We start from the raw sequence: 19,713 nt of genomic DNA on the forward strand, positions 1-19,713 counted from the left end.
AAAAATACTTTATAAATGTGTAACCTGGTTTTATTGATTTTTTTATTATTATTATTATTATTTATAATTATTTTATTATTATTTTATTTATTTATTTATTTTTTTTGCCGTTATATACGTTAATTTCTTTCTGTTTAGTACATCATATTACTTCCAGTAAATAATTGAACTGAACAGTTATGGCTTGGATTTAGCTTGCTTTGATTAAAAAATTAAAATAGCAAAAATAGCTTGGATATTAGCCTTTAGTTTAGCTTGCTACATTTCCCAGAGGGTACAGTAGCTTTTAGTGCAGTTCAACTACATTCTAATTAGTGTAGCTAATAGCTTAGCTCACTACATTTTTCAAGTAGCTTTCCCAACATTGAAGTTATGCATTCTAATTAATGGTCACATTGAAGTATATAAAACCTATGTGTGAAAGGGTTAAATTATGACTGAAAAGGGTATATAAATCTTCCATTTAAAGCCAAAAAAAAAAAAAAAACTTCTCTGATGCCAAGTCATATGCAGTCTTTTGGGACGCACTTTAATACGTTTGTGCAAATTTTTGTTAACACTTGGTCTATGATTTGCATGAGAATCCCACTCTTTAACACAGTAAATACTATTTAAAAACTATGTATTCAGGAATTTCATGCTCAAGCCCCCAACCCCTGCTGTTTTAAGATTATGACGTTGGTTTGAGATCGATATTTTTTTCTACTTTAACAAAAAAAAGAAAAAAAAAAGAATTGGTAACACTTTACAATAAGGTTCATTAGTTAATGCATTTACTAATATGAACTAATCACGAACAACACATGTACAGCATTTATTAATCATAATTGAACATTTACTAATGCATTATTAACATCCAAATCCGTGCTTGTTAACATTAGTAATGGACCATGAGTTAACATGAACTAACATTGAACAACTGTATATACATTAACTAGCATTGACTAACATGAACAAATACAGTAGTAAATGTATGGTTCATTGTTTGTTCATGTTTGTAAATGCATTAATTAACATTAACTAATGAACCTTATTGTTAAGTGTGACCAAAAAAATTTATACAAAAAAGCTATGGCACTATCAACCTAATAACTAAAATTATTAAGACTGATATTTTTAAGCATCATCCTGTACATGCTAATTTTATTTATGGAAATATTTTACCAATTTTTTTTCCATCCTCCCTTAATATTCTCTTTGTTTACAGTTCTGTTGTCTCTCTTTTCAATGTTTGAAAGATTAGCAAAGTAAAAGTTACATCAAATAGGGCTTTTAACTATATAACTACAAGCCATTTTAATTGAGCTGCAAACTTTACATTTCATGTCAGTTATTGGTAGGCCATAGTGGGCCATTTTGCCTCCTGTGACAGGTGAAACTATATAGATTAAGGTTTGAAGCCAAATTACTGTACATGTTAAGCTTTTACACTCAGCTTTTCATTAACTAGCATGGCATTAGTCAAAAAGTCATATATTTCATTTATGACTCTAGACATTAATCTTCAAGCTCAATGTCAAAACATTTCCTTAAGTGACCCGAGCTGCATACTAGAAACACGGCCCTGCCAACTGAGTGGCTGTAATTCTGAAGAGTGGGAGGGTGGTTCACAATCAGATATATTGCTCTGTGAAAGCAGCATTTGTAGTTTATGATGTGATGAATGCCAGACCGTGTCACTCATCCAGCTAGGCAATCCCTCTCCCAGGCCATCCACCTTTGCTGTAGTTACAGCATATGTAATATCTAATTTGCCACTGGAAAGGATAAAGCAAACTTTGGCTGTGTGCAATCATGTTACTAACTCCTACATGTCTACTTATTAACCCATGAGTCTTTAGGTGCATCCCAAATCACAATTATGCACTATTCTACATCATTTTATAGAATAAATAGCATAAGTAGTGAATTCACACATAAATGACAGGTGCGATTTGGTAGATAGTTCATTAATTTCACTACTTTGGCCACCATTCATGTCGTCTGGGAAACAGTCATGTCGTCTGGGAAACAATGTAATTTACATTTCATAAAAAAAAAAAAGTTAGTGTTCTATTTAAAACTCTGCATGGTTGAGTGTACTACTGCATAGTGTATAAGTGCAGAGTTTGTCATTTGGAAGGCTAGTTTTGTCTAGGTTTCTGCAGAATAAAATTTCCAGGCCTGTTTAGCATAGTGCCTATAGCATAGATTATTTAGGTATATGCTAGCTACATCCTAGGTAAAGTCTAGATCGGATATGCAGCCGGCCGGAAGTGCGATATGCACATTAATAAAGCAGCATTTTTTTATGACACTGTATAACAATAATTGATATTTTCACAGTACTGTGAGGGTTGGGTTTAGGGTTGGGGTGGGGGTAGGCGTTAAAAAATACATTTTATTGAGTAATTTAATAGATAACATAACTAAAACTCGATACAACTACAGTTTTTACATTACTGTGACGGTAGGGTTTAGGGTTGGGGTGGGGGTGGGGGTTGACGTTAATAAAATACAACAAATGAGAAATTTTATAAATAATAGAAATAATTCACGTTAACTTCCGGCCGCAAACGTATCCGCTCTAGCAACAACCTCCTAAGTATCTTTATTCGGAGTTACAAATCAGGCTCAAAAGACTTTGTTAGAATCTACATGCGAGATAATTCAGATGTAGCCCCCAATGCCAGATCTTGTCAGAAAACATCAGTGTGATGGGTCTCTGAACAATAAGCCTGCAGAACTGTTACATTTTCAAACCTGTTAAACAGAACTGAATGTTCTATCAGCCAGGAAGTTGACTGTGAAGAGCAGAAGCAGAGGACGAGATAATGAAGATGAGATTTAATCCTTTTAAATGCATATGCTTCAATGCTCAGAAATTGTTTGATCAACACAGATCCAAAAAGTTATATAATACCACAGGTAATAGCAATTGGGGAAAATACTGCTTTAAAATATAATGCAGTTACATTAAACTTATATTTGAGACTTGCTTTTATGAAAACATGAATCCCTGGAAACCACAAAAATAATATAATATGTATACACATATCGCATTTATCATGTATGGCCATACACCCAAGGTCTCTCCACACCACCAACAGTGTGCAGCATCCTCTTGGAGGATGCGATGGCAACCAACAGCACCAGTGTGCTCACCACACACTAGCTATTGGCTGAGTAGAGAGACAGTAGCTATGTTTCCAGCCAAAAATGCTAATTAACTTTGTGTGCAAAACTGTATTATCACATAAAAGATGTGTAAATAAAGCAGCACTCCAACAAGTCAAACAAAACCAAATCGTCACATTGTGATTAAATGGCGCCAAATATCAACAGTAAGAATGGAATATGCTGCAGTAGGAGAAGCTGCAGCATATTTTAATAGCGAATTTAATAAATGACTTTTGTTCCTCAGAGGGCAATCCAGACATACAGCGAAGGCGCGGTGGCGTTCGTAGGTGTCAGACACAGAGCACCGGCGCTTTTGATTCTAGAGGTCACTAATAAAATAATAACACTAATACGGGAATGGTAAAAACCAAAACAACATTTCAGATGGTTTACAATGTGCTCAGCCTGTTGGTTTGTCCATTCATACATATTTTTATCATCACATGATCTCTTATAACAAAATCACATGACTTTTGTAATGCGCATACTGAAATTTGTTCATTAAAAGTGTTTCCATCATAGTTAATGCGTATCTTTTCCTATCGAATAAAAAGTTTATCCTACCCATTTTCAAAATTAGCATCTTGGCTTTCCCTTAACCAAGTTTTTTTAGATGAGCATTTCGGATATGCACATAAAAATAGGTGGATGGAAACGTAGTCATAGAGCCAATTCAAGGGATTGGGAGGATGGGGAGTCCATAATCGGAAAGGGCAGATGGAAGGAATGTGGTTAGGATACCAGGGTTACACACCTACTCTTTACGAGAAGTGCAATGGCATTTTTTTAACAACCACAGAGAGTCAGGACCTCAGTTTAACATCTCATCCGAAAGATGACAGTATAGTGTCCCCTTCACGTTATTGAGGCATTAAAACTCACACAGACTGCAGGTTGATCCCCCCTTGCTGGCCCCACTAACTCCACTTCCAACAGCAACCTAGTTTTCCCATGTGGTCTTCCATTCAGGTACTGGCCAGGCTCAGACCTGCTTAGCTTTAGAGCTTGGGCTGCAGGGTGATATGACTTTAAATATATATATACATACAATAAAAACAGAGAGGAGACGCAGTAGGTAGTGCTGTCGCCTCACAGCAAGAAGGTCACTGGTTCGAGCCTCGGCTGGGTCAGATGGCGTTTCTGTGTGGAGTTTGCATGTTCTCCCTGCATTCGCGTGGGTTTCCTCTGAGTGCTCTTGTTTCCCCCACAGTCCAAAGACCTTCAGTACAGGTGAATTGGGTAGGATAAATTGTCCATAGTGTATGAGTGTGAATGAGTGTGTATGGATGTTTCCCAGAGATAAGTTGCAGCTGGAAAGGCATCCGCTGCATAAAACATGTGCTGGATAAGTAGGTGGTTCATTCCGCTGTGGCAACCACAGATTAATAAAGGGATTAAGAAAAGAAAATGAATGAATGAATTAAAACAAAGAATTATTTAATTAAAAATCAAAACTTTAACTAATAATTTATTAAACCATGAAAAAAATCAAATGATAATTAGTGTACATAAATGACTACTGGGGTGTCACAGTGGAGCAAGAAGATTGCCGGTTCGAGCCTTGGCTGGGTCAGTTGGCATTTCTGTGTGGAGTTTGCATGTTCTCCCAATTTTTTGCGTGGGTTTATTCCGGGTGCTCCAGTTCTCACACAAGTTCAAAGACATGCAGTACTGGTGAATTGGGTAAGCTAAATTGTCCATATTGTATGTGTGTAAATGCATGTGTATGGATGTTTCCCAGTGATGGCTTGCAGCTGGAAGGGCATTTGATGCGTAAAACATATGCTGGATAAGTTGGCGGTTCATTCCGCTGTGGCGACCCCAGATTAATGAAAGGACTAAGCCAAAAAAAAAAGGAATGAATGAATGAAATGACTACTGATAATATAATTAAATAAGTTAATGGATAATAAATGAATATAAAAAAGAAAAGAAAAGGAAAACACTTTTTCTGAAACAACACATAAAATTCACAAATCATTCAGTTATTATGAGCAAAGATGACATGTAAAGGAATGCTTACAATATAATAACCTTTTTTTATTATAGATCCTATAAACCTTAATTAAATTTGTCTTTATTTTTTTATAGCGCTTTTACAATAAAGATTGTGTCAAAGCAGCTTCACATAGAAGTTCTAGTAAATTGAAACTGTGTCAGTCCAGTTTACAGAGTTGAAGTTCAGTTTACTTCAGTTCAGTGTGGTTTAAATATCACTGTGGAGAGTCCAAACACTGAAGAGCAAATCCATTGATGCACAGCTCAAGTCCATAAAGCATTGAATCCTTGTAAATATGCCTGACAGATTTATTTTGCACAGAAGTTATTGTTACACTGAACAACATCTATTGAACTTTAAGACAAAACAGCAGAACAAGCTTGAAAACCATCTGTACTGTAACAAATCAGCTCACAAATGATCTGACTGTTGTATTTTTTCATCCACAGGTTCCTCTCTAATACATCCTTTGTAGGGTTGACAGGCCCTGTCATCGTTCAACGCAACCTTTCTCGTGTACACACGTCTCATAAGGTCCACATTTGGAGTCTTCGACGGGATGCCGTCGGTCAGCCTACGTGGGTAACTGTAGGTAGCTGGGAAGGTGGTAGGTTGAATGTGGAGGAACAGGGCTTATGGCAAGGCTCATCACCTCGGCAGCGCACGGAGGGCCAGATGGGCAGGGAAGGACGTAGATGGCGAGCTGGCTTTCCTGTGTCTGGGAGTCGTCTACGTGTGGTCACTCTGGTGGAGCACCCGTTCGTGTTCACTCGAGAGGTAGATGAGGATGGAAACTGTCCTGCTGGGCAATATTGTCTGGATGCAGGAACAAACAGTTCAGAAACCTTAGATCATTTGTACGCTGAGCGGGCTCAAGGCAACAAAAGCTTCTTGCCACCGGATTACAGCAAGTGTTGCTACGGATACTGTATTGATTTATTGGAGAAGCTGTCAGAAGACATGAACTTTGAGTTTGACCTGTACATAGTTGGAGATGGGAAATATGGGGCTGTCAAGGGAGGGCAGTGGACAGGTCTGGTGGGTGACCTCTTAAGTGGAGTAGCTGATATGGCTGTTACCAGTTTTAGCATCAACTCGGCTCGCAGTAAGGTGATTGATTTCACTAGTCCATTCTTTTCAACAAGTTTGGGAATACTGGTGCGCAGTAAAGACACAGCAGCACCTATTGGAGCATTCATGTGGCCTTTACACTGGTCCATGTGGATGGGAATTTTTGTGGCGCTGCACATTACAGCACTGTTCCTCACTCTCTACGAATGGAAGAGTCCCTTTGGCATGACGCCTCATGGACGAAACCGTGTAAAGGTCTTTTCCTATTCTTCAGCCCTCAACCTCTGCTACGCCATCCTCTTTGGCCGAACAGTCTCTAGTAAGACACCAAAGTGTTGGACTGGACGTTTCCTAATGAATCTATGGGCCATATTTTGCCTGCTGGTTTTGTCCAGTTACACAGCAAACCTAGCTGCAGTGATGGTTGGGGAAAAGACCTTTGAAGAAGTGTCAGGAATACATGATGCCAAGGTGAGATTTTTTAAGACACTTCAGTGCATACAGCACAGGATGTTCATAAGACAGTATTGAAATCTTTATTATCTTAACATAACACATGTCATAAAAATGAATGAGAATTTGAGCATGCTTATGACAACTGTCATTATGTAACATTCGCTCAGTTATGTCACTTTAAAAGCAAAGGTGCCATTGTTTGAGATGTCTTTGTCGTGACAAAATACCATAATATTTGTTGCATGGAATTTTATAACTTCTTTATTAATATACTTATTGAAATTAACTTTCAAGAGTTCACACTTAGCTTATGGTTGATTATAAAGCTTATTTGGCATGCTGTCCCAGGAGAGAGTCCTAAGTACATAAGATCCCCAAGCCCGGGGCTCCCTCCAGTTTTCAAGACTTTGAGCTCAGGTAGATCTCGAGAACTCCCCTGCTGTAGAAGCTAATGAACAGATAGTGGTTGCTCTTAAGAGATAACCACTTACTAGGAGCATGTCTATGGTGCCGATTTGGATTAGTCAATTAACTTAGGTTGCATGTTTTTGGATGGTGGTAGGAAACCGGTTTCCACTAAAAAAAGTTAAATTCATGGTAAAGTTATGCACTTTAACCCTCTGGATCTACAGAAAACAGAATCACACTTGTACTCCACTTGTTTAAAAGTGACCGAAGACCACATTTGTGACTTATATATATATATATTTTTTTTTTTCCATTTTGAGAGAATTTGATTAAAAATACTATTCAGTAACACTTAATTTTTTATTTTTTTTTTACTATAAGAAACTTTGCAAGTACATGTCAACTAACACTAACCCTAAACCCAACCCTAAAGGCCCGTGCACACCGAGACATTTTTTGCCTGCGATTCCCGTTGACGTTTAATGCCTTGTGACCAAATAAAGGGTGTCAATGGGATCGTGCACACCAACGTGCAAAACGGCAGGCAAAAAAGCGACATTTTTTAAAAAACGCCTCATGCTTGTTTTTTTTTTCTTTTTTTTGACGTGATGCGTCAAAACCTTCTCTACCAATCAAATTGCCACTTTTGTTCATTTGCACAGAGCTACTGAAGTTACAGTGAACAGCACTTGGAGGCGCTCAAGCGCAAAATTGTCAATAAGAGCGCACATTGAAAAAAATGCCCAGAGGCAATATGAATGTGGAGCTGCTTATTGCTCTGATTAACAATAATCATTTCATCATCACTAGAGCTGGAGCTGCTACTTGAACTATCCATATCAACAAGTATGTCAGCTTTGTCTTCTTCTTCTGTGTTACAAGCGGGTGTCAGAAGCTTAAAGTTATGTAGCGCCATCTAACGTTAAAGAGTGATTTTGCATACTTTGAATCCAGAAAAATGTCTTGAAAAACGCTGACGATAAACGCAAACGAAAAGTGTCCCGGTGTGTATAAGTCTCAACCCCAACCTAACAGTCTTCTTATAATCTAATGAGAATTAGTTGGCAAGATGCAGTGTAACTTAAATTAAACAAACTAAAATAAATAAATTAAACTTCATGCAGTAATAGATTTTTTTCACGATTAAAAAAATTATGGGATTTTTTTCTTAATATTATGTAGAGTTCTTGATAATGTTTTTTTAATTAGTGCAGTATTGGTGAGTAATACGCAGTAGTAAGACTCTCCCATTCATATACATATTTGAGGAGGCAGATTAGCACCATCTAGATGCCACAATAGCAGAACAGCTTGTCAATTCCTAGTAGTTCAAATTCTGTACTCAAACTGCTTGAATCCTGACCCTATTTGTATTGTTAACATTGCAAAAACTTTAAAAAGTCACCAAGTTTTATACAATTCTGATGAAACTGTATTTTTTTTTTACATTTCAAAAAACAAATATTTTTCGTTCAGAAGTGACCAGGAGACCCAGAGGGTTAAAACACCCCGTTGTGTGTTTCACTATAATGTAATAAAAAGAGTGTAACTGTTTTTCCTGCCCTTGGCCTTAGCTTCATCACCCCTCTCAGGGATTCCGATTTGGCACAGTTCGGGAAAGCAGTGCAGAGGATTATATGAAAAAGAGTTTTCCTGAGATGCACGAATATATGCGGAAATTCAATGAACCTACCACACCTGATGGAGTCGCCACTCTAAAGTAAGGAACAACTCAACTAACAGCATGCACACAGCAGATTGCAGTTAGTGCTCCTGGCATAGTTGCAGAAGCAAACACTTTTACCACAAACTGAAATTTACCAATAAATAAATAAACTGCATGGCCATTCAAACAGCAGCTACAACCTCTTCATTACACTGCACATGCATGGTGAATCTCTAACAGCCTTTCTAGCGACTCACTGGTTGACAGTACAACAGCCTTTAATATTTTGCCCAAATAATTAAATAAATAAATATAAAACTGTCATTAAAATAAGCTGTTTGCCTGAAGCATTGTTTTTTTCCTCTCAGCATTTTTGAGTCAAAGATTTGAGATTCCCTTTCACTGCTGTTCACCAGGCGAGTTGTTTGTTGTTTCCTGTCAGCTGCAGTGCCACAGTCTGTCACGCACATATCAATAAATGAAGAGTGTGTTTTCGTTATTTGTTTATTAAAAATAGTCAGAAATAATTCAACATTTAAATAAAGAAGAAAAGGGGAGGATAATTATAAAATCCTTTATGATTTTTAACTAAAGCTCAATTCAGTTAAGGTAAACTATCATTTGGAATACATGGATTTTCCTCTACTAACCATACGGTGGCAATGGTTGCACAACACAACAGAATTAATATGATTACAACAACACAGCATAGGTTCGCAACACACACATACACACACAAAAAGTAAATTCACAATACAATAATTTAAGATCAACATAAGTTGTCAACACAATAACATTAAAAAACTAATATGTTTACGTGTTTTTATACAGACAGTATATAAACAACAATGAGCCACAACACAATGACATTAAGCCCAAGCCATAGACTGTAAAACATGTGAACGTAGTATTTGTGACGTCACCCTTAGGTTTCTGAATAACTCAAAAGGCGTAGGCCAAGTATGCCATTTTGTTAGTGCATAATCACACCGACCGGGGAATACCAAACAAGGGCAAATAGGCGGAACATGAGCAGAACTACAGATGCCTGCTAGCATTTTGCTTAGACTGGCTTTTCTTTTGGACAAACGTTCACCTGTGACTCATTTATGTTCTGACCACATGTGCTTGGTTGTGTGCTAAATCATTAAATTGTTTAAACTTTTAAAAACACTGTTGTAATACATTGAGTCACTAAGCATTGTTCTCATGATGCTTTTCTACAGGAGGAAAACGGGAATTACATCCAAATTTTTGAAACGTAGTCTGTCTTAGTAATAGCAAGGCTTTTTATGAAACTGAGGCATGACACTGTTTGACAATGCTTCAGATGACTGTTCTGTGGCCTACAGCTAATCAATCTTTCAGATTCTGGAGTGCATTAAAATCCAAAGAAACATAAATGGTAAATGATCTTAAAACAAATACATTTATAGATATGGTATAAGTAAATAATTTCACTCACCTGGGAAATGGAGGCCACATGAATGGTTTGCATGCCACAGCATGCCATATCATCTCATAATTATAAGAATTAATTCAAAAAGGCAACTGAATGTGTAAAGCCACATACTGTACAACGAAACAAAACAAAAAAATACGATCTATATGCCAAGCTCAGCCGCTAATTGATCAACATTGTTCAAGTGGCCACGCCCTTAATTATGCAGACTTAATATAACCTAATATAAAGGAAACGTATGAGTTCTAAAAAAAAAAATCACCCACCACAATTGTTCTGAAGGGTAATATTAGCTATATGAACCAAAATTGTTCTTTGTACGAGGGTAGACTTAAAACCTTTTTCTGCTGTAAAGTGGGTCATTTAAACAGTGGGGTCACTAGAAACTTGCTCTATTATGGAGCCAAGACTAGCGAAATTTAGATGAATTGCAGTTTTAGTTACTTGCGTATTTGCTCCATGAAGGAGAGCGGGAGGTTACCTCTTAGCCACAACACAACGGAAATGCTCCCAACCCCTGGGGGTCATTGTTTACAGTGGAACCTCAATTACATTGAGACTCAATAAAAAATTCTTAAATTAAGTGATTGATCTTAATATGTGTAATCGATTTGTAAATGAATAATATTTTCCTATATTTCTCCTGCATCAGTTGCGCCTTTAAAGAGATGCTGTTTCCCAAGTGGCTTCTTTACACACAATCTGAGAGAAAGCAAGAATGGATATATTGGAGGTTGGGTGTGCTCAAACATTATTTTAACACAACCCAGCATAATAAAACATTCAGTAAAAACATTTTTATCACTTAAATATTGAGTATACATTTTAAGATTAATCTCATAGTACAAATACATTCAAGAAATGTACAAAATGATACATTATTATATGGGTTCCAGCACACATGAGAATGGGTTATGTGACCATTTTAATGTTGATGTATAATAAACATGGTTAAAGTAATGAACCAAACAATAATGTATTTCTTGAATGTAGAAAGTACAAACTAGAAAATGTAACATTTGAATCAAGTGGTCAAGTGAAATATTTGAGCCATATCACACTCATAGCAGTGTGATTTGGATGTATATTGGCACTGGTAGGAGGTGTGCGTTGGTTCTAATATCACACCATTAACAACATACAAACCATATCGCCCTGCTACGAGTGTAATATTGTGTCTATACAACAGTTTCACGACATGTTTGTGTATATAAAAATAAAATCAAAGTTTAAAAAATACTTTTTTTGAAACTTTTTCAAAAATCCTTTTGTGCGAGGAACTACTTTCTTCCACCATTGATTTACATCTGCAGCTGTCTGTCAGAACAGCAGAAACTGTTGTTAATTCACCAACGTCACTTTAAAGCTAGTATTTGAACGATTCACTTATAACGTCTTATAACGTTGAACTAACTTATAACGTCATTGTGTTGTTTTACGTCATTTTGCTTGCATTGTTATTGTTGTTGTATCGTGAGCTTAAGTTTGCTTTATTGATGTTATTCTGTTGGGGTGCTTTCTCACCTGCCTTATTTATTTCGGTTGAAGTGCTCTAGGGTTCATTTTCCCTCTTGGTGCGGTTTGTTTGGGCAGTTGTGAATGTAGCAATCGCACTCTATTGTGCACCAAAAACGGACCAAAACAGCGTACCGAGAGCTCCTTGAAGAGAAACTTTCAAACCAACTCTGAAGCGGTTCGTTTGTGGTGAGAATATGATTTGAACTAAAACAGACCCAACCTGTAATCTGATGCTGTGCAATTTTGAAAGTGGAGGAATATTTGTTGACAGCGCTATACCAACAGTTTTCAACAGAGATAAAGAGAGGGAAAAACCTTACTTGGTAATTCGTTGGTAATATCTCCAGAAGATGACCATGTCGCAATTTAGCTAAATTAATGTACGCCTTCTACTTGCGATGTGCCTTCAACGTTTGCAATGCATTAAAACATTGTTTTCCAGCTGCAGCCACGCTTAATTTTCTAAGTGTATAGTTTGTCTAAAGTGATGTAACTATATAGTAGACTATGAGCAGGGATACAATCAGTCAGAGCAGTCGTCCCTCCACAGTCAAAAGCGACATTTTGTGTCTGCCGGTTTGTTTACTTGCGGGAGTTCCATTGGCATTTTCCCGCACGTTAATTCTGTCCAATTAAAAAGCAGTTTAGGAAATACATTCAATAACATCTGGCCAATGAGTGATGTGGATTTTTTTCAGATGACTTCTTTTTGGTACTTTTCAAATAGTTTGGACCAAAGCAATCAGTGTTGTGTGAAAATACCATTTGTTACCCCTGGCCCAGACCAAATGAACCGAACCACAGATGTGAAAGCACCCTTAGTTTATGTATTGTTGTGAACTTCAATTTTCTACTGGGCCACTGTAAGTTTGCACCCAATACCAGAGATCACATTAAGAAACAGCAAACATTAACATTCTAAGAGTTGTCAAGTCTTTCTTCTCTCATTAATTCCTTAGTAAAGGTTTTAGTCTGTGTGACAGATGGTAGAATTAACTGAAATTATGGCATAGAAGTTACTTCATTTAATTTTTTGGAAGTATCATTCAGAATGTAATTGGGAGAAAAACTTAAAAGAGGCAAACGTCTTCAAAAGAGTCAAAGATCCATGAAGTATTTGAATTGGCTGAAAACACTTTAATCCTTTTTTTAATTTTGAGAAGGGGATCAGAGGTATCAGTGACCATATGTATCGCAATGAAGCGGCAAAGCAATTCATTTTTCAAACATTTGATTTTCAGCCTCTCTGTTTCTGTCTTTTGATGTCATGCATTTTGATGATTTATACGCACTTGTGTTCGTATTCAGATGTAAATTAAACTACTGGTGGTAACATTTTTGTATGTTTCACTTGACAGTAAGCATTTGAATTGTTTATTTTAGTTTAGCCAGATAACAGAAATGGCTAATAACACAATATATGAAAAAAGAAATAAGTTGTACTACTGAATTTGTTTGACTTCGGATTTGCTGCTGGTTGAACTTTTTGATTAATGACATCTTTTATTAGCATTAAATTAAGTAACGGTGGGCTGCTGCCCTTAAGGTGTCTCTATCCATTAAAACTCCTTTTCAGGCTCTATTCAGCTTGCATCTAGTTTAGTGTAGCTGCTGATTTATGGTCACCGCTGCAGTTTATGAACATTTAGCTCAGACAAATGATGTCTGTGTTCCATTTGCACCAGAATGAGATGCACAATCTGACTTATGAAAATCATACTGTGCATGTTTAATGAGAGTGCGGTACTTGGATGCCTGTGGGTAGTAGTTTTGTAGCCCACCTCTTTTTTTTATGTTGTGAAGGACAGATCCGCCTCAACTTGATGCGTTTATCATGGACAAAGCCCTGCTGGACTATGAGGTGTCCATTGATGCTGACTGCAAGTTACTGACAGTTGGTAAACCCTTTGCAATTGAAGGTGAGTAAAACCAATCATTTGTTTAGTTTGAGAATTTTAGTATGAAGAGTTATTTCACCCAAAATGAAAATTCTGTTTATGACTGCTCACCTTCATGTTGTTCTTTGAGATCTTTGTTCATTTTCAGAACACAAATTAAGATTTTTTTTTTTTTAGATTTTAGAAATTCGAGAGCTCCCTCATCCTCAATAAACCGCTATGGTTACATAGCGGGCGCAAAAGCATTAAGAGCGTGTCCAAATCCACTTTTATCTTAACGATGGAAAAATCCACTTTACGCCACTGCGCATGGTCTAACAGGGTTGAGTTTATTCTCTTAATGAGTTATAGGTGTGTTTTGAGAATAAACCAATCAGTCTCATCTCCCATTCCCTTTGAGAATCAGTTGCACTGTGCCATAGCGCATTTGCTATTTACATGGCGGATTTTGTAAGTGGAAAAACTAAACACTTCACTAATGAGAAAACAGTTAAACAGACCATCTGCAGTGCCGAGAATGAGAGAATGAGCATCCTCATTCTTTACTTTCACTATCATGGATAAGGAAACAGTGTTGTACGCACAGACATCCATTAGTCTATACAAAATTAATTTCAGTTGTTAAGCGCAAAGATTTGTTTCAAAAGTATTTTTAAATTAATTTCTAATTTTCAGCAAACAAATCAATTAACAATAACAACGAAGTGTGCTCAAACAACTGTTATATTCAAATATACATGTTATTCCCCATATAGTCTAAAACTTGACTGGTGGGCAAATCTAAGCTTGTTTTAACAAAAATAAATATGCATATAATAAATAATACTACTACTTATAATAACATTATACTAAAGCAAATTGTCATGAATAAACTGAAAAAGCCCCCCGAGATGAAGAAGGCATGAAAGTATGGTTTTCATTTTTATATAGTATATAAAATAATAATTTTTAATATTTTATTCCATTAATTCTTTTTAATTTGTAAAGCTATTTGCGTATTGCTTTATATCCTGTGTGTATTAAGCTATGTTTAAGCTAGGCGCACAACTAACGTGCTCTCCACTGGACTTCTGCGCTCCTCCTTTCAGCTGGTCTATTGTGCAGTCTTTTTTAGTTCCTCAAAATAACAATGTATCAGCAATGCGCCTTAACACACCTCCTTTTTAGACCAGAACATTTATGGGCGCACATATGATCGCAAATGCATTTGCTATTTAAACAGTGTGGTGCAAAACGTCAAAAGGACACTTGTGTCGAGCTGAAACTACAATTGCGTCACGCCTTGTGCTGCATTGCACTTGGTGTATAATAAGGCCCACAATGTGTAGGTTGAAAGCCTGGTTTATACTTCTGCGTCAAGTGACCGGCGTGACCCATGGCGCATGCAACGCGCGTTTTTGCGCTATTTGGCAGTGATGTGTAAATGTTCCTCTGTGTCGAGTTTCTTCGCTGCTGTTTTGTTTTCCTTAACACTTCCGGGATGTACAAGTGGCTCAAACTCGCTCATTTTGAGGCAGGAACCGGCGGACGTGCAACAACTTTAACCATGTGGTAAACACAGAACAAAACTTTCCATCCGGAGCTCTTTCACAGGACTCCACACGTGTAAACAATCGCTCCATCGGGCTCGCACCATTCACGCGGCTCTCATTCCCGCCCAGACTTGTCAGCGTTACCAAGCCAACCAATCACAGAGCTTGCTCTACGCGTCGTTGCAACGTGTAGTTACATTTTTTGAGAGGTGCACGTCAGTGACGCCGACGGCCACGGCGAAGGGCTATGCGTCAGCGCCGCAGCATACGCCGGCGTTTGACGCAGAAGTATAAATCAGCCTTAACTCTTTATGGCGTTGTGTTGTTCTCGGGCAACAACCCAGTTTTTTGGCCCATAAAATTCCTTTTAAATTTAAAATAAAATATTACAAAAAATGTCTAACAATAAGTTGACGATAGAAATTTGAGGTGGGTGTGGATTTGACCTGTTTTCTGGGACAAAAGAGCCATTCCTGGGACCATAGCCTGCTTGAGCACACTCCTGGCGAAATCTAAGATAGATTTAACTTTTTAACATTGAAATATATTAATATAAATATATGTGTGATATGCTTGGATATGTGAAGAAGCATATTTGATTGAGAAGATACTATGTTTTTATCTGCTAAAATGCTATGTTTTAATTTGTTACCATTTATGGCTGGTGTTTGATGATATATTACTTGTTGATATTGTATATGTTAAATTGAAAAAAAACTTTTCTAGTGTATATATATATATATATATATATATATATATATATATATATATATATATATATATATATATATATATATATATATATATATATATATGGCTTGTTTATACCTCTTTTCACACGTAATAATATAAAGAAAACCTTGATGTTTTTGTGCCCTAATAGCACATTGTTGAGGCAATAAACCAAATTGTGGTGGGGGGCAAGGGCGGAGCACATTTTTATGATGGATTTATTATAAGGGACCCCCAAACACCCACAATAAGGGTAAAATGTTTTTTCCTCCTAGAACAAAAATTCATGCTATGGGTCAAAATAGCTCTTACATCCAATGTTTTTTATAATAATAATTCTTTTATTAATAACAATTTATTTTTTGGACACTCAAAGCTCTTTACACATTTTTTTGGGGTGAATCTCCTCATCCACCACCAGTGTGCAGCATCCACCTAGATGACGTGATGGCAGCCATATTGCTGGTGTGCGAAAACCTTTACCACACACCAGCTGGTTGGTGGAGAGAAGACAGAGTGATGAAGCGAATTATGATATGGAGATGGTTAGGAGGCTATGAAGGCAGACGCCAGTGGCCAAATTTAGTCAGGATGCCGGGGTTAAACCCCTTTTCTTTTTCGAAGGACATCCTGGGATTTTTTTTAATAACCACAGACACCTCGGTTTAACTTCTCATTCAAAAAATAGCATTTACTGAGCAGTTTACAATTCCCATCAGTTTAGTGGAATGTTAGGACCCATGCAGACTACAGGTTGAGTGCCCCCTGTTGGTCTCACAGCAATCTAGCTTTCCCATGTGGTCTTTCATCTAGGTACTGACCTGCTTAGCTTGAGTGAGCGACCATGAGAGAGCTACAGTAGCTGCAGCAGTGTTGTGTTCCTATTTTTGATAGTGATTATTTATGTAGCTCCATGGTCCTGTAGGTTAAAACATTTAAGTCCACTGTATGTCCACATATGTGGAATGACAATAAAGCTTGACTTGACTTGAAGCTCAAACTCTAGAAAAGGAACCAAATTAATTGTCAAGTGACTTTGGTGATTAAAGGAAGCGCCAAAGCATTATCGATTCATAAAAAGCTCCAAGTACACTTGTGCGCTAAAAAACTATTAAACATTGGGTGTTTCGCAATACCAAGAAAAAAAAGAGCATACTCACATGGACACCAGTCCTGCTAAGCTACCTCCAAAAATAACCCAGGAAGACTGTTAGAAAGGAGAATTTGTACTGTGAAAAGGGATGCTGGAATCTTCCTGTTGGTCACATGACCTTAACAAGTTTTATCTAAACATAAATAAAAAAATCTATGAATGAAGTCCCTTTATTCATCAGGAAGAAACCCACGCCAACACGGAGAGAACATGTAAACTCCACACAAAAATTGCAACTGACACAGCTGAGGCTCAAACCAGCCACCTTCTTGCTGTGAGGCGACAGCACTACCCACTGCGCCACCATGCCACCCCCTGTTTGTTTTTTTATATATTTATTTTATCTATAAATGTTTGTATTATTTTATTAATTTATTTTATTTGCAATAATTTTTATATTTTATTTTATTTATTTATTTATTTTTATCTATAAATGTTTCTATTATGGTGACGTGCAATAGGTAGTGCTGTCTCCTCACAGCAAGTAGGTTGCTTGTTCGAGCCTCGGCTGGGTCAGTTGGTGTTTCTGTATAGAGTTTGCATGTTCTCTCCATGTCCGCCTGGGTTTCCTCCGGGTGCTCCGGTTTCCCTCACAAGTCCAAAGACATGCAGTACAGGTGAATTGGGTAAGCTAAAATTGTCTGTAATGTTTATGTGGGAATGAGTGTGTATAGGTGTTTCCCAGTGATGGGTTGCGGCTGGAGGGGCATCCGCTGCATAAAACATATGCCAGATAAGATGGCCGTTCATTCTGCTGAAAAGAAAATGAATGAATGTTTGTATTATTTAATTAATTAATTAATTTATTATTAATTTATTTTTTATTATTAATTAATTTATTATTAATATATTTTTTATATAATTTATTATTAATATATTATTTATTAATTTATTAGTTTAATTAATTAATTTGTATATTTATTTAATTATTTATTTTTATCTATAAATGTTTGTATAATTTATTTATTTGTTTGTTTATTTATTTAAATCTATAAATGTTTGTTTTATTTCATTTATTGAAATCTGTAAATGTTTGTTTTAGTTTTTATTTATTTATTCATTCATTCTTTCATTGTTTTTCGACTTATTCCCTTAATTATTAGTCCCTTATTAATTAGGGGTCGCCACAGCGGAATGAACCGCCGACTTATCCAGCATATGTTTTCCATAGTGGCTGCCCTTCCAGCTGCAAACCAGTTCAGGGAAACGTCCATACACACTCATTCACCCACATACACTATGGCCAATTTAGTTTATTCAATTCACCTGTACCACATATCTTTGGACTTTGGGGGAAACCGGAGCCCCAGGAAGAAACCCACACGAACACAGGGAGAACATGCAAACTCCACACAGAAATGCCAACTGACCCAGTTGGAACTTGAACCAGTGCCTTTCTTGCTGTGAGGTGACAGTGATAACCATTGAGCCACAGTGTCACCCCCCACTGTGTTTAAAAATATGTTGTTGTTTTTTTAATCCTAAAAATTAATATGTTTATTCACTGACCATTATGACTGCAATCGGGACTGCCATAAGGAGGTAGACACTATCCTTGAGGGGAATTATGAGAATAAAGAGGGACAAATTGAGTAGAAATTTAAAAACTTTATATTTGCATATTTTGACACGGGAAGAAAAAGTAAGAAGTTAACTTGGCAGAGATCTCTCCTGCTGTCATGCATTTTAGAGGCGAAAGCCAATTTAAATGCAAACCTGGACTGTTTTTCTGAGCTGCCTACAGGAAGCACAGATCTTTCCTGAAGGCGCCACTGAAAGGTGTGCTGGAGGAAAGAGAGAGAATCGCTCAATAAAGTAACTGGTCCAGTCTATGATATTTTCATTTCCCAAGCCTAAGCCTCAGAAGGGTGTCTGGGCTAATTGAGCTCGTGCCCTTCCTGTGTTATGTTAATTACCATATGACTGTTGTCTTATGTCTCGTGTCTATTCATTCCCTCCCAGCAGGTTTAATACTTCTGTGTCCGTGACAGACGATGCTATGCATGTTTTATTAACAGATTAATAAGCATGGTCTCATGCATCAGACGTAATTTAACAGACAGGTCTTGTCCTTCCGTTCTGGCCCTAAAATGGTGTTAAATTATCTCTCACACTCCAGGAATTTCTCTTCATTTTTGATTGCAGACAGACACTGAAGATATATTCAATCTCATTTACAACTTAACTAAATTCTTTTCTATAATAATAACAACAATGATAAGGTTTTAAGGAAGATTTGACTTGCTAATTTTAAACAAAAAGTATAAGTATTGTGTTTATTAAATAAAATATCAGCTAAAATGTAATAGTTTATATAGTAAAATATGTATAATTATAATTATTTTGCATTTAGTATAATTAAAATATTTGATTTAATTCAGTCATTTACTCATCTAAACTTTAGTCTTCCATTGACCCATCTGGCTAAAAATTCAATTCAGCTTTATTTGTATAGCGCTTTTACAATGTCGATTGTATCAAAGCAGCTTCACGTAAATGATCATAGTAACTGGATCAGGGTAGTTCAGTTTTTAGTGTTTAAGTTTAGTTCAGTTTAGCTCAGTTCAGTTTGGATTAAAATTATTACTGAGAGTCCAAACACTGAAGAGCAAATTCATCGATGCGTAGCTCCACCGATCCTGAACCATGCAAGCCAGTG

At 36.8% G+C, this 19,713-nt stretch overlaps 1 protein-coding gene across 5 annotated transcripts in view; it reads left to right on the plus strand.

The window, feature by feature from the left end:
• The window catches only part of grin3bb (glutamate receptor, ionotropic, N-methyl-D-aspartate 3Bb), a 195,944-nt gene that overhangs the window by 152,056 nt on the left and 24,175 nt on the right, over positions 1-19,713 (plus strand). For 4 of the 5 annotated variants that reach the window (XM_017358314.4, XM_068224302.2, XM_073916566.1 and 1 more), the window contains exons 3-5: positions 5,608-6,700; positions 8,668-8,813; positions 13,543-13,658. In XM_017358314.4, the coding sequence (XP_017213803.2) occupies positions 5,608-6,700; positions 8,668-8,813; positions 13,543-13,658 (1,355 nt within the window). The remainder of the gene's footprint in view (positions 1-5,607; positions 6,701-8,667; positions 8,814-13,542; positions 13,659-19,713) is intronic. The other variant, XR_012387079.1, reaches the window with a different exon arrangement.

The sequence above is a fragment of the Danio rerio genome, chromosome 11, assembly GCF_049306965.1.
Source record: "Danio rerio strain Tuebingen ecotype United States chromosome 11, GRCz12tu, whole genome shotgun sequence".
NCBI classification, from domain to species: Eukaryota; Metazoa; Chordata; class Actinopteri; order Cypriniformes; family Danionidae; genus Danio; species Danio rerio.